Source organism: Rhinatrema bivittatum, chromosome 11 (genome assembly GCF_901001135.1).
Source record: "Rhinatrema bivittatum chromosome 11, aRhiBiv1.1, whole genome shotgun sequence".
In the NCBI taxonomy this organism is placed as follows: Eukaryota; Metazoa; Chordata; class Amphibia; order Gymnophiona; family Rhinatrematidae; genus Rhinatrema; species Rhinatrema bivittatum.
The window spans coordinates 16,206,129-16,221,435 of record NC_042625.1 but is presented as its reverse complement, the minus strand read 5'-3'; the positions used below and the strand labels follow the sequence as shown (position 1 = coordinate 16,221,435).

The window sequence follows — 15,307 nt, the reverse complement described above, 5'->3', positions numbered from 1 at the left end:
GGGGGAAAAAAAGTGCTGACACATATCTGCACCTGCTGACACTGCTGCCACTTTTTCCAGCTAAAAATATGCGCCTATGGCAAACTATGCAGGTATGTCCAACTTTCACCCCACTGCATAAAGGGTGGGCAATATTTAGCAAGGCCCTTTATAAGTTTTAAAGGCCAATGCACTTTTGTAATCAAAAGGGTCACTAATCCAAAGACCTGCAGGGACTGAATAAAATCTGGATAACCCCGACTGCGGGCTATCCGGTACCCAAGCACAAGACAGCCCGGGATTCACCTCACTGGCATGCAGTGCCCCCGCTGTGAAATAAGCCTTTGCAATACGCAGCCACACGCATGCCTGCTCCCAGAACCGTACACTAATAAGATAAAGAAGCAGAGAAAACACAAACGGGTTGTGAAATGCTGGGGGATTTTCTATTCCTGAGGTCTCCAGTGTCAACCAGCTCCCAGTCATGCTGGTGCCACGGGCTACATCCTGCATATTGCCCAATCTGAGTCAGTTTCAACCTTGGTTTCATTTTTAAAGCTCCAAACTATTTGGCATCAACATGTGAGTAATTTAAGGGCAGTGAGAACTATCCAGGCGGTGTAGCTTCCTAAGGAGACTCCAAGGAATTTATTATGCAGGAAGCATAAACTTTTTAAACTCATGTTTACGGTTCATATTGTAGTCCAAGTTAGATTGTCTCATAATTGTTAGATTGGTAATAACAATTTAATGCTGCTGGAACTGCCACCGACAGGACTCTGAACACACACAACTATCCCCCAGAAAATAAGGCAGAGTGCCAGGAGATGGGAAATGGAAGCCCGATAGCATTCCGAACCGCTGGGGGGGGGGGGGGGGGACGGAGATTTACCACCACTTACGTCCAGAATCGCCATTGTAGGATGATCTTCCCCTGCTATAAGCAGCAGGAGGTAACGTGCACGATAGAGCAGCTTCAGCGACACCGGAAGCTGGCCGTTTGCAAAACAGTACAGAGCAAGGAGGACCTGTGCAGACAGAAAGACAGAAAACCAACAGGGTTAACAATCACTCACTGATGGAACTATTTTCAGAAAGTCTAGAAGTTGCACCTATTTCTGCAACAACTGATTCTGCAGTGGAGGTGGCAAAGAAAGAAATTGCACCAGAATTCAAAAAGCACGGGATAAACACAAAGGATCCTTAGGATGGTAATAAAGTACCAGGGTAACTTGGAGAGGGTGGCAGCTGGGCAGACTGGCTGGGCCAGGTGGGTCTGCTTCGGTCACAAACGGTTGCTCTGGACTGGGTGTGCCAGAATCAGGACAGACGGGAATGCTGCCTTTACACATTCAAATGCTAGTCACAGGTTCATTTGAAATAGATTCTCAGCAGGGCCATCAAGTTGGATGATTTGTTGATAGAAATTTGCAAGCTGAAGAAGCATTGCACTCCCGTCACATCCTATGGGACTGGCTGTTCCATCATTGCTAAAACCTCGCACAGGTCCATGCGTAAGATTTCCAGTGATAGGAAGGCTCCTGCAGTCCTGCCAATTAACCAGATCCTCTAATAGACACTCATCTAACATCTCAGAACAGTTTTTTCAAGGTTTTGGAATGTAACTAAATCTAAATGACATTACCAGGTACTTGAAGTATCCATATCCAGTACCGAATGCCGTTTTCTATTTGTCCCGTCCAAAGGCATTACCATTTGGGACGGGCATTACCATTTGTCCCGTCCATAGGCATTACCATTTGGGAAGTGAAAGTTGCCAGTAATGTCTTTGGTCTAAGAGGGCTTATCAGTTCTTGTCCTTCTACTGGAGTCAGGATTGCCCCACTTCTCCCCTTGGGTGCTCTGATACGTTTCTGGCCTACTGAAGCAGTTGACTCATTGGTGTTCCACGAGCCCACAATAAAGGCAGAGGCCTTCTCGATGATTTCTCTATATTTGTTTCTCCTGCAGTACTGGAAAAACATTTTTCCTAACCCCACCTAAATCAATTTCCTTTCCCTCATTTAAATGTTATCGTCACGATGTGGTCGATATCGCATGCATTAGGGCACTATCGCACGTCATAAGGCCCTAACGCACACGTTAATGGCCACTGCGTTTTGAAAAATGGCCCTGTAAGCTTGTACTGTAGCACTGGAGGGTGAAGTGACTTACCCAAGGTCACAAGAAGCATCCGTGGGATTCTCTGGTTCTAAACCCGCTGCTCTAACCACTAAGCTACTCCTCCATGCCTGATGGGAAACTATTCCATTCCTTGTCTTTTTCCACGGTTGTTCTGGTGTCCGAACTGCTCCTTTAGGCTTCCGGCCTCCATGGGAACTAGGACAGGGATCTGGCACTACAAGTCTTCATTCTCAACTATCTGAGGATTTTTCTACTGTTATTTACATTCCCTCCAGCATGGTGGTTTGTCCCAGAGATGTCCAGCCTTGCCGGTTTACTTACATATTCCTGGATAGTGTTTGCGTGATCGTATCCCAGCATCCTCTCAGTCATTATCACTGTCTTCTGCTGGATATCCAGTGCCTGGGAAAGGGGGAAATAAGTGCAGTTCATTGGTGAAATTAAAATGAGGAGGGGGGACAGACAGTGCACAAGACGAGCTGACCAGCAGGGAAAGCCCGGGAATCCTTCCCAGGGTAGATCCCTGGGAAGGGACTTTGTCCATGGATACAGTGCAGGGCTGCGAGGGGACTTCCGTTCTCCTTAACATTTATTATTAAAAGAAAAACTAGTATAAAGCACTTAGTAAATGTGAAACTCGAGTGCTTCTTTTCTTTTTTTAATATGAGGGCATTCTTCCAAGACATCTAACCAGGTAACTAAGGAGCTACCCAGCTAGGATTCCCTGGAATGAAAATTGCACAGATGGATTTTCCTGTGTATTTAGCTCAGGCCTTTTCATTGGTAGCTCACGATGAGTTATATTCAGGTACAGTATATTACAGCTCCCTTGGAATCATTCATTCTGTTCAGACCTGCACGAGACACCTCGAGGAAGACAGTACTAGAGGGCCTACCTGATCAAGCTCAGATCTTAACTCCAACAGAGCAATATGAAAACATGAAAGAAAGCCTGGCCTACCTCTACTATATCACCTAGGATGAATTTCAGCTTGCCAAGAAGCCGGAGACACAAACTGATGTCCGGATGCATGGCTCCATAGACATTATTGAACGCCGCTAATGCTTCATTCAGCAGCAGGGCACCTTCCTTTAGATTACCTGCAGCAGGAGGGGGGAAAAGGAGGCCATCAGAACCCACTACCATTGATAAAGGTATCCACGAAGCACAGAACAGGGGAACCCCCCCCCCCTAACTCTGGTTATAAAAGCAAATCATGCGAGGGTATGAATCCATTCCTCATCTGGGCACATCCGACAGCACAGGAGCAGCCTGCGAGGGGAATCTTCTCATCCTCTCCTGGCATCGCTGGAAAGTTCTACAACAAGAGGCCTTGCAGCCAGGCTCAACAGGGAGTGGGAGTCAGGAGGAACCTTAGAAAAGAAATTTCTCCACTGAAGGGCGGTGGAGGCGGGAAAGCTCAGTAGCAGAATTCCAGTAAGCAGGTGCGGGGAAGCGAGCATGAAGCCGGAGTTCAGGTAAAGGCTGCAGCATTACCTGAAGAAAAGAAAATAGGGCGGCCTACATGGAGCTTGTGTTCCTCCTGCCGCCAGATTCGATGTTCATTAAAAAAAAGCTTTCTAACATACAGGAACAAATTCATATTCCTTACTGAAAGGGCAACCACCATCATCGTTCCCTGTAGGCTGCGCACAGCTCCCCCTTTCCCCGCACGCTGGCCTCGCTCGGAAGCTGGTGCTACACAGGAAGAGAGCAACACGGGCGGAGCAGGCTCGCAAGCACCGACTTCTGGTGGCTGGGTCTCCGCTGCCCAGTGCAACCCTTCCACTGCGGCCTGGACTTCTGCTAGTGCAGGCTTAGCCCGGGACTGCTCCTGCAGCTGTATCTCAGCACTGGGGAATGCACCTACAGCTATAACTAAAACTTGTCTCACAAAACCACTAGTTACAGTTGTGAGGTAAGGAGGCCGAGTCTGAGAGGGGGGACCAGCTGAGTATAGTGTGTGAAAGTAGGGGGGGTATTAGCTGACAGGGCAGTTTGATACTGAGGAACAGTCCCAGTTGTGGGGAAGGGGGCCGGATGGAGAGAGCATCACTTAGCCCAAATAGAGAGAGAGAGAGAGGGAAGAAGGGAGATGCGATAACATGAGTGTCAGGTACAGATTGGTGCTGGGATGAGAAAGGCGTGGCCATGGGAGCTGGCTAGTGTGCAGAAGTGTAGCACTATCCTAACCGCTGCTGGACTCATCTCCGCCATAGCCTGAACTGCTACCAAATTTGCACTCAGTGGTCATGGAAAGGGCATGGTGTTTAGGTGATAAAAAAAAAAAAAAAAAAAAGTCAGACGAGGTTTATAAATCTGCAATTCTGAATTTAAATACGCAACTAAAGAAACTATACCAGGTGTGTTGTGGCTTCAGGAATTAACACAACAAGAGGCTGGTTCCCCCCCCCCCCCCCTTTATTCAGCTTCTTCTGAAAAAGGTAAACAGAGCCTGTGTCCCGTGACCATACCTTGCTGTATGTTAGCCTGGGCTGTCTGAAACACACGTGCGGCTTCCTTTGCCTTTACATGGACGAGTTTGACTACCGGAAACATATTAAGAACATCCTCCTCCGTGACCGCGGGCTTGTGACGGCTGTCAAAATTATACTCTCGCAGCAGGATCTAAAAAAAAAAAAAAAAAAAAAAAAATGTGAATTAGGAGTAAAGCAGGCGGTTAGGCAGCAGCTATCAGTGCCCCTTCGGTGGCAACAAGCAGCTGTAAAATGGGATGGTCTAGAGCTCCGGGCGGCATTAGGCACAGGCACTTGCCCAGATTCATCCCCGAATCACTCGCTGTAGTCCAACACCACCCCTGTACAGCGCAGGGACGGTCATTTTCAGGCAGCTGATTAACAGTAAAACCTTTTTTTTTTTTAACCTGTGTCAATTGCTTTGAAAAAATTGAGCTCCCCAAGTTTAATATTTTAAAGCAGGGGGAGGCAACTCCAGTCCTCGAGTGCCACCAATGGGTCTGGTTTTCATGCTATCCCTAATAAATATGCATGAGGTAGATTTCCATACTCTGCCTCCATTGCATGCAAATCTATCTCATGCATATGCATTGTGGATAACCTAAAAACCTGGCCTGGTTTGTGGATCTTGAGGACCAGAGTTGCCTAGGATGTCCAATAACCTGTTCTTGCAGGATTGTTACTGGACAGAGGGAAATTGTGGTTGTTCAGCTGGCAGAGATGGAGGGGAAGCTATGGGCCCAACCCCCTGAGTGTTTTAAGTATTTATTTATTTTATTTAAGGTTTTTATATACCAGCATTCATGAAAAGATCACATCATGCTGGTTTACAAATAAACAGGGGTGCAATAAATGCATCAAAACAGAAATAACGTGTTGAAGAAAGCAGCTACAATTAACAAGGACTATTGAACTGGGATCAGAGGAAATAAAGATAGTTTAGCAGAGACTAAATTATATACAAGGAGAAGAGGTACAAAGTATCTAACAATGCCTCTGCTAGACTGGTTTCAAGCTGGATTGAATTGCAGTTCTTTCCTGTATCTTCATTCTTGCTGGGTGTGACCTGAATGCAGCACTTAACACTGCTTAGTGCAGGGCCCAGGCAGAGCAGCACATCTGACACGTGATATTCAGCAGGCCAGAGGAAATGGTACCAAGGTAACTTTAGCCGGATTATCTGGATACAGTTAAGAGGGGGAAGTTTGGTAGGAAAAAGCTTTCTCCTAGACTTAGCTGGCTGAGTGCTCACCAGCTAAAATGTAACCCTGGAATGCCTCCATCACCATCTCTTTGTATGTTGCTAAACATTGTACCGTTAATGAGCTACCCGGGCAAAATGTAGCCGAGGCATGGTGGAGGGGGATTCAAATCCTGTTTTTTGATGGGCAACTCCAAAAGTTGTCTGGATAAAGCCTTTGAATATCAACTTCTTAGATGCCTGCAGGTTACACCGGGCGTGAGAAGCATTTAGGTACATTACATCGGGCCTCCGTTACCTGGATTCCAGTCTTCACACAGAATTCTCGGAGCAGGGACACTTTTTGTAGCTTAAATTTCTCGACAAAGTGGTCAACACCATCACTGGAAAATAAAAACAACTGAAACTGTCAAGAGAAAAAAAACAAACAAACAAACCCCTAGCAATCCCAGGAGAAAGGCGGAAAGGGGGTTTCCTTTTAAATGCTGCACATGGATTTTGGGGGCGGGGGAGACTGTTTGGGGTGACGAATAACAGCACATGCTTTGGACGCATCGCTTGCATCTCTTGTTCTTGTCACCGTGGGTGTTGCTGCACGCCACAACGAATTAGTTGGCACAGAAACCGTAAGTTTCCAAAGCTCTAAGCTTCACATCACTGCAACACATGACACAGAGGTGTCCCAAGAGTCCTCGGATATCAGCAATGCTTCAAGACCTAGGACACTGGAAGGAGCTTTGCTCTGTTTCTTTCTTAAGCAGGTAACATCCAAGCTGTTCAGATAACATCTGGCTCAACCCTGCTTCTAACTCGCCTCTGAACTCGGGAGGATTGCAGGATGTTTTATTTATTACCTTTGATTACCCGCTTTTAATAGCAAACCCCAAGCATAATAGAAAGGACAGAAACCATACTACTGGGTTTAAACCTTGATGGATTCCAGTTTAGTACGGCCAAGGCGAGCTTTCCACATACCACATAATAGCAAAATCAAAGCTGTCACTGGCTTCCTTCTTAATCTGTCTCCACAGCTCAGGTGGTGTCAGGCCAGACCAGACCGTGCCGTCCACGCTTTCCGGGGTCCGCAGCTTCCTCTTGCCTTTGCGTCGGCGGGAGGTGAGCTCGTCCGGTGGCAGGTGAGCCACGGTGTTGGGGGAGGAGCTCAAGAAACAGTTCAGAAAGTGACTGGCCGCAGCCGACAAGGCTGCCATCTCTGCCCCCTACAATTAAAAACAGAGCCTCATTACGTTTCGCTAAAGCCGCCATCGCACATCTTCAACGACCGGCAGCCCGGCTGGCGAAGGACAGTGGAGAAACCAGTGACGGGATCACACGTTCACGCCTCTCCCTGTCAGCATTCATTCAACGGACGAAGGGCTTCTTCTCTCCACTGCAGTCAGTCCAACACCTTTTCCATGTACTTGTGTGAGTAGTGAAAGAACAAAATAGCACGGATGTGAAAAAAAAAGAAATAAAAAAAATGATAAGGCTTGCTTTGAAGGTGCTCCCACTTTACTTTCTCTCTATCCAGGGATGGGAGGAAGGAGCGCTTTAAGTCACGGCACACATCTGCTCCACTCCTCCTCTGTAGCTCTTTCGGGCTTTAAGAACATGCCATACTGGGTCAGACCAAGGGTCCATCAAGCCCAGCATCCTGTTTCCAACAGTGGCCAATCCAGGCCATAAGAACCTGGCAAGTACCCAAAAACTAAGTCTATTCCATGTAACCATTGCTAATGGCAGTGGCTATTCTCTAAGGGGCGGATTTTAAGAGCCCTTCTCGCCTAAATCCGCCCAAAACCGGGCGGATTTAGGCGAGCAGGGCCCTGCGCGCCGGAAAGCCTATTTTACATAGGCCTACCGGCGCGCGCAGAGCCCCGGGACTCGCGAAAGTCCCGGGATTCTCCGAGGGGGGCGGTCCCGGTCGTCGCGGCGTTTTCGGGGCGTGTCGGCAGCATTTTGGGGGCGGGTACGGGGGCGTGGCTACGGCCCGGGGTGGTCCGGGGGCGTGGCCGTGCCCTGGCGCGCAGGAGGCCTGCTGGCGCGCGGGGATTTACGCCTCCCTCTGGGAGGCGTAAATCCCCCAACAAAGGTAAGGGGGGGGGTGTAGACAGGGCCGGGCGGGCGTTAGAGGATTCCCTCCGAGGCCGCTCCGATTTCGGAGCGGCCTTGGAGGGAACGGGGGTAGGCTGCGCGGCTCGGCGCGCGCTGGCTATACAAAATCCATAGCCTTGCGCGCGCCGATCCAGGTTTTTAGCAGATACGCGCGGCTCTGCGCATATCTACTAAAATCCAGCGTACTTTTGTTTGCGCCTGGAGCGCAAACAAAAGTAGGCTATTCGCGCTCCTTTTAAAATCCGCCCCTAAGTGAACTTAATAGCAGGTAATGGACTTCTCCTCCAAGAACTTATCCAATCCTTTTTTAAACACAGCTATACTAACTGCACGAACCACATTCTCTGGCAACAAATTCCTGAGTTTAATTGTGCGTTGAGTAAAAAAGAACTTTCTCCGATTAGTTTTAAATGTGCCCCATGCTAACTTCATGGAGTGTCCCCTAGTCTTTCTACTATCCGAAAGAGTAAAATAACCGATTCACATCTACCCGTTCTAGACCTCTCATGATTTTAAACACCTCTATCATATCCCCCCCTAAGTCGTCTCTTCTCCAAGCTGAAAAGTCCTAACCTCTTTAGTCTTTCCTCATAGGGGAGTTGTTCCATTCCCCTTATTTTGGTAGCCCTTCTCTGAACCTTCTCCATCGCAATTATATCTTTTTTGAGATGCGGCGACCAGAATTGTACACAGTATTCAAGGTGCGGTCTCACCATGGAGCGATACAGAGGCATTATGACATTTTCCGTTTTATTCATCATTCCTTTTCTAATAATTCCCAACATTCTGTTTGCTTTTTTGACTGCCGCAGCACACTGAACCAACGATTTCAATGTGTTATCCACTATGACACCTAGATCTCTTTCTTGGGTTGTAGCACCTAATATGGAACCCAACATCGTGTAATTATAGCATGGGTTATTTTTCCCTATATGCATCACCTTGCACTTATCCACATTAAATTTCATCTGCCATTTGGATGCCCAATTTTCCAGTCTCACAAGGTCTTCCTGCAATTTATCACAATCTGCTTGTGATTTAACTACTCTGAACAATTTTGTGTCATCTGCAAATTTGATTATCTCACTCGTCGTATTTCTTTCCAGATCATTTATAAATATATTGAACAGCAAGGGTCCCAATACAGATCCCTGAGGCACTCCACTGTCCACTCCCTTCCACTGAGAAAATTGCCCATTTAATCCTACTCTCTGTTTCCTGTCTTTTAGCCAGTTTGCAATCCACGAAAGGACATCGCCACCTATCCCATGACTTTTTACTTTTCCTAGAAGCCTCTCATGAGGAACTTTGTCAAACGCCTTCTGAAAATCCAAGTATACTATATCTACCGGTTCACCTTTATCCACATGTTTATTAACTCCTTCAAAAACGTGAAGCAGATTTGTGAGGCAAGACTTGCCCTGGGTAAAGCCATGCTGACTTTGTTCCATTAAACCATGTCTTTCTATATGTTCTGTGATTTTGATGTTTAGAACACTTTCCACTATTTTTCCTGGCACTGAAGTCAGGCTAACCGGTCTGTAGTTTCCCGGATCGCCCCTGGAGCCCTTTTTAAATATTGGGGTTACATTTGCTATCCTCCAGTCTTCAGGTACAATGGATGATTTTAATGATAAGTTACAAATTTTTACTAATAGGTCTGAAATTTCATTTTTTAGTTCCTTCAGAACTCTGGGGTGTATACCATCCGGTCCAAGTGATTTACCACTCTTCAGTTTGTCAATCAGGCCTACCACATCTTCTAGGATCACTGTGATTTGGTTCAGTCCATCTGAATCATTACCCATGAAAACCTTCTCCATTACGGGTACCTCCTCAACATCCTCTTCAGTAAACACCGAAGCAAAGAAAATCATTTAATCTTTCCGCGATGGCCTTATCTTCTCTTTACCGACATTCTTCTGCCCCTCAGGAAAGCTCCCATCACTCCATTATTACTCAAAGGTCTCTGGGGAAACACCCAAGGGATTACTCATTTTTAAAAATGTCTCATGGTGCCCTCAGTTCTCTTCTGGAACACCACGGTGCCTTCCCTTGGAAGATTCATCTCCGAGAAGGCCATCACTAGCCCGGACTATCACTGCCCAGCTACATCGAAGGGCCTGATTCACCGTGCTTTTTATCCTATTCTGGGTCTATGGCTAAAGGCTTAGGGGCAGATTTTCAAAGGGATACGCGCGTAACCCCTGAAAAGCTGCCCCTTCCACCCCCTGAGCGCGCCGAGCCTATCTTGCATAGGCTCAGCGGTACGCGCAAGCTGCGGGACGTGCCTAAGTCCCGGGTCTTTCCTGGGGGGAGGGGGGGTCATGCCCACGGCCTCCGGACCGGAACATGGCGCACCCTCAGCTGGCAGACGTAACTTGTAAAATAAAGGTGGGGGGGGGGGGCTGGAAGGAAAGTTCCCTCCGAGGCCGCTCTGATTTCAGAGCGGCCTCGGCGGGAACGGAGGATGGCTGCGCGGCTCGGCGTGCACAGGCTGCCGATTTTGTGCAGCCTTGAGCGCGCCGACCCTGTATTTTATAACATGCACGCATGTTATAAAATCGGGTGTAGATTTGTTCGCGCCGGGTTGCACGAACAAATATACACCCGTGCGCACCTTTTAAAATCTACCCCTTAGTCAGTCAATCAAGCCCCAACTACACCATTTAGGATAGGGATGTACACAGACAAGCTTTTCATTTCATTTCATTTCTTTTTTTTTTTTTGCTTCATAAAAAAAAAAACCAAACAAAAGAATAACAAAATTATTTACTTTCTCCTATTTTATGTCTGTCTATGGGAAAAATGCTTAGGAAAAGAGGCCCAAAATTTGAAAATTAAAGGGGGAAAAAAAAAAAAAAAAAAAGGGAAAGAAAAGCTGGGCCCAGTCAGAAAAAAACAACCCAAAACAAATCCTTCCAGGTCTACCCTCTGATCCCTCTCACCTGTCTGAATCCACAGGAGGTATATTAGAAATAACGCCAGCAGATGGAGGATGGCACCTTTGCTAATTTCTTCCACATGACACCGGTCTGAGTTGAAGCCATTTTGTGTGGAATAAACTAACAACGGCATCGTCCTCAGTCTACCAGCACTATCTAAGTACACCTCCAATCATCCTGCCCTGGGAAGAAGACCAAAGAAATGTTAAGAAGTTCTGAGGAGGATTTAGGAAGGGAGAATGGAGGGGAGGCATAGAAAAGTTTTTTTGTTGGTAACGGCAAAAAGTTTAAAACAAAATGTACAACATTGAATGAAATTTCATTATTTTCGTTTTAAAAACGAATTGAAACGAAATGAGAATTTCATTAAATCCCTAATTTAGGGGACAATTTTCATATAGCTTACATAATTGCATAGTATGCTGGTAATTTTACATGTGTACTTGCAGTTAATTTTCAAACAAACTACCTAGGCAATTTCTGCAAATGTTCTGGTTTTAGTCCTCCTACCTAAAAACGCCTCCAAGAATGCCTCTTAAACCAGCTAAAGCTCTGTGCGCTATGATATCCTTAGCTGGGTAGTGGGGGCAATTTTCAGACAGAATGATTTAGCCAGATAAATGGCTTAAAAAAGTGTCCCTCAATAAAGCTTCTAAGGAAGAAGATGTAAAAAAAAAAAAAAAAAAAAAAAAAAGAGACTGCCACATAAAAAGGAGGACATGCTTTGATCGAAAAGCAAAGAAATATATAAAAGAAACACAAATACCTTTCACAAAAATAAAATGGAGACCAATGAATAAGACTGGAGGAAGGCGTGCAGCCAACACACAAGGTAAGTGAATAACTTTTTTTTTAAAATGGTATATAAAAGTACAAGTTTCAGCAGCATGCTTTCCCATCTTTCTTATCTTAACATAGGTTTTTCAGCTCTAAGCAGCACATACCACTACCCTGCTAATTGTTTCCCAACCCTCTCCTGGAGGCACATCTAAAAAAGTCAGGCTATTAGGATATCCATAATGAATATTCATGAGATTAGTGTATGCAAATTCATTGTGGAAATCCTGAAAACCCGACTGGCTAGGTGTGCCTCCAGGAGAGGGCTGGAAAACTGCTTTATACTATTTAGCAGATGAAAAGAATTTTTCCAGGATAAATGCTACGCTTGTATTTTATAGTTTTGTACTTGGCTGCCATATAGAATTCTGTTTCCATTCTCTTTACCTGCAGATATCTGCGGAATATTTTCTTGGCAGAACGGGTTACTATTTCACCAACTACAATTCTCTGAAAAACAAACATTTTTATCAGTGTTTATGGACACATTCTCCCCCCAAAAAACTTAGATCATTTATAACCTGATTTACTGATTTAGCCAACAATTTGCCCCAAAAGCTGATCAAGAAATGCATTAAATTAGTCCTTATATTTTTTGGTTTACTGACTTATGTCCACACGTTCAAGAGGACCATCATGGCAAACATTACAATACTGTGGGGAAACCAAAACGGAAGACTACGTCTGGCCTGGCACAGCCCTGTGCCCTGGAAAGGTGTAGGTGCCACGCTCCCCTCGCCCCTTCCCATGAACTTTGCATGTACTTGACCTACGTAGATATGGTCTAGCGGCTGCCCGTCTTCTGACTGGTTGAGAATCATGGCCACCGTTCCCAGGTATCGGACGTTGATCCCATGTGCATGCAGAGCCTCCGTCAGAGTAGCGCCATCCAGTGGAACCGTCACATGCTCCAGACACTCTTTTATCTAACCCGAAAGAGGAAGAGAGCTCAGTGCGAACTTAAGAAGTGCAACATAATGTACTTTATTTTGTTCCTGTGCCCTGTCTTACATGACCCCCATAGTTCTCAAAGGCTACCACAGTGTCAAGGTTAAGTGGAACTTCCAGTCCTAGCTTCACACGATCCCTTCTGACAGCAGCAAGGTACGAAAGAATATTTTCACAATCAGTGCTCCCTGGGATAAAACTATATATTCCCTTAAGGAGATACTTCAGTACTTGCTGGGATCAGTTACTTCAGTTAGGAGAGAGATGGCAAACATTTTCGTTTTGGGTCTCAGCAGCACTGCTTGAGCACTGATTCAAACGATGAACAGTGGAGCATTTTCATCAGCACCGGATTCAACACTGCAATAACACTACAACAGCAAGCTACGTGCAGTGTTACTGGGGAAGATGTGGTTTATACAGGCTCCACTACTGGAGGACAGACATACAGGTGACAGACAGACAGACAAAGATCAGCTGCTTGTCTTCCTCCCTGGCTTCATGAGTCTATACATTTTCATAATTACACCAACACCAGCTCCCCTCAGGTCTTTTACCCACTCACTTTCCTCCATGCCTGTCCTGTGCAAGGCTAATTTTAGCTGCTTATCTTTAGGTTTTCAGCTGAAGATTCCCCCTATATCTAAGCTGGTCAAAATCTAAATCGGCAAGATTTGATGCTATTGGGTTCTCCCCCGCTAAACTTAGCCAGTTAGTGCTGAAAAGCAGGTACTAAACGGCTTAAGTCCTCCGAGCAACCCTCCCACTTTCCATGCAAAAAATGATCCTCTTAGGCTGTGGTCCCCTTCATAATATTTTGAGGTGTCCTTGCTTGCTGGTGGTCACCTTTGGTCCCTCCCTTCATCCTTAAAACTAGAGGAAAATGTCCCCATGTGGCAGAAGACCCCTCCCCCCTCCTGAAAAATACAGCCAAATGCCTCCGCAAGACGACAGTCCCCTTCCCTCCATCAGCTTGAGTGCCAAAGTCTTGTCTTCAGTAACGGCATTCAACCAACTTCCCAAAAGGGTAAGTGTCAACTGGGTACTCCTTCCCCCTCCTATCCTAGCTCCATCTCCAGGCCTGCCCAGACTTGGTCTAGCTAAGTTTAGCCATCTAGTGATATGTAGACGATAAATTTAGGGAATCAGCCCTGTCAATGTTCAAAAGCTGTGCTCTAGCTGGTTAAGTCTTTATTTAGCCATTTAGAGCCTTCTGAATATTGACCTCAAGCATATTTACATTTTGTTATGGCACTGGCTTCCATCATGTCCACTGGTGAGCCATTTCAGACACGAATTTTAAAATTCGTATATTCCGCTTATAGAGAAACCTGTCACTAAGCAGATACGTAATTCAACACCAAGGTCCCTCCCGTGTCTTACCACAAAACTTTGTCATAATCCAGACATGTGCCAAAACCAGTGAGGTTTTTGCCCAGAACTCTGATTTGTTTTAACGAAACGAAGAACAATGTCCTTGCTAATTAACTGGCTGACTTTTAGTGGACTGCTTGGTACACTCCTGGCTTATTGTACAAATCAGTAAACAATGAGGTTGATACTCAGTACCACTTATCCAGCTAAGTGATGGATGCTAAATATCTGGCCGCATTTAGCAGCTGCCATTTATCCAGCTAACTTATATTTAAACTTATCTAGTTAAGTTAGACCTGCTCAATAAGCAGGACTAAAGTTAACCGGATTATCCATGTGCTAATATCCCTTGTAAGTTGGCCGAATAAGTCTTATCTGGATAGCTTACTTAAATGGATGTTTGAATGTTAGAAACTAGGAAGCCAGAAGTTCCAGGATTTTGCTGCCTTGCGATTCCCCGCTAATATTTCTCAGCTCGCTCGATCCCACCTGCTCCCGTTTCTTCAACCTCAGATGTTATTATTAAGTATCTTACATAAGGAAGCCGCCGCCAGCTGGCGCACAACTTACGAAGTTCGGAATCTGCACAGACAGAAGGAACGCAGCTGCTTCTTTCAGCAGACGCCTCTGTAACTGGTTTGCTTCTTTTTCTGACTCAGGGAATTTTACAACTTCACAGAGAGGAAAAAAAAAAGTTAGATCACTTTCTACTCTCCAGGACTGAAGATGCCGAGCAAATTGCATTTCAAGCTATTTTTCTTATTGGACTGTCAAGCCTCACCCAAAAAGAAAATTCTGTACAGTTTTATCATTTCAAGTTGTGCATTATGCGCAGTCTCAACTTGTGACCAAATTTATTTGAAAGTTTTTGTATACCGACATTCGTTAAGAAAACATCACATCGGTTTCCATAGAACAAAAATTAGCCAACAGGGCTTTACAATGAACCTGATAAGATAAACTAGGGAGGGGGAGAGCAGGGAAGGAGCGGGGAGAAGGGGGGTGGGACAAGGGTGTGAGGGAGAAGAAGGTTAGGCTGTACAAATAGGTTAATATAAAACATAGTTAAATACAATTAACAGCAATTCTTAGCAATGATTACAAGAAGAAGATCAGGAGACTGCTGTTTAAGAACACACATGTGATTTTCCTTTTTCTTTTTAAGTGAATGTTTTGCTTGGAGAAGGTGCCAGATTGGCTTGACTGGAAACCAAAATCCTCCTCTGATCCACAGAACGGGAGCAATATGACAGCAACAGTGCCAGCTTCCTCTCCCATTGTCCTG

The 15,307-nt window shown here is 45.6% G+C and overlaps 1 protein-coding gene across 2 annotated transcripts in view; it reads right to left on the bottom strand.

Annotated features, from left to right (window-relative positions):
- Positions 1–15,307, bottom strand: part of LOC115100849 (clustered mitochondria protein homolog) — a 58,096-nt gene that overhangs the window by 10,444 nt on the left and 32,345 nt on the right. For both annotated transcript variants that reach the window (XM_029619840.1, XM_029619841.1), the window contains exons 13-21: positions 14,593–14,693; positions 12,474–12,626; positions 12,088–12,150; positions 6,779–7,023; positions 6,102–6,186; positions 4,600–4,753; positions 3,086–3,225; positions 2,446–2,526; positions 882–1,007 (exon numbers count right to left, since the gene is read on the bottom strand). In XM_029619840.1, the coding sequence (XP_029475700.1) occupies positions 882–1,007; positions 2,446–2,526; positions 3,086–3,225; positions 4,600–4,753; positions 6,102–6,186; positions 6,779–7,023; positions 12,088–12,150; positions 12,474–12,626; positions 14,593–14,693 (1,148 nt within the window). The remainder of the gene's footprint in view (positions 1–881; positions 1,008–2,445; positions 2,527–3,085; positions 3,226–4,599; positions 4,754–6,101; positions 6,187–6,778; positions 7,024–12,087; positions 12,151–12,473; positions 12,627–14,592; positions 14,694–15,307) is intronic.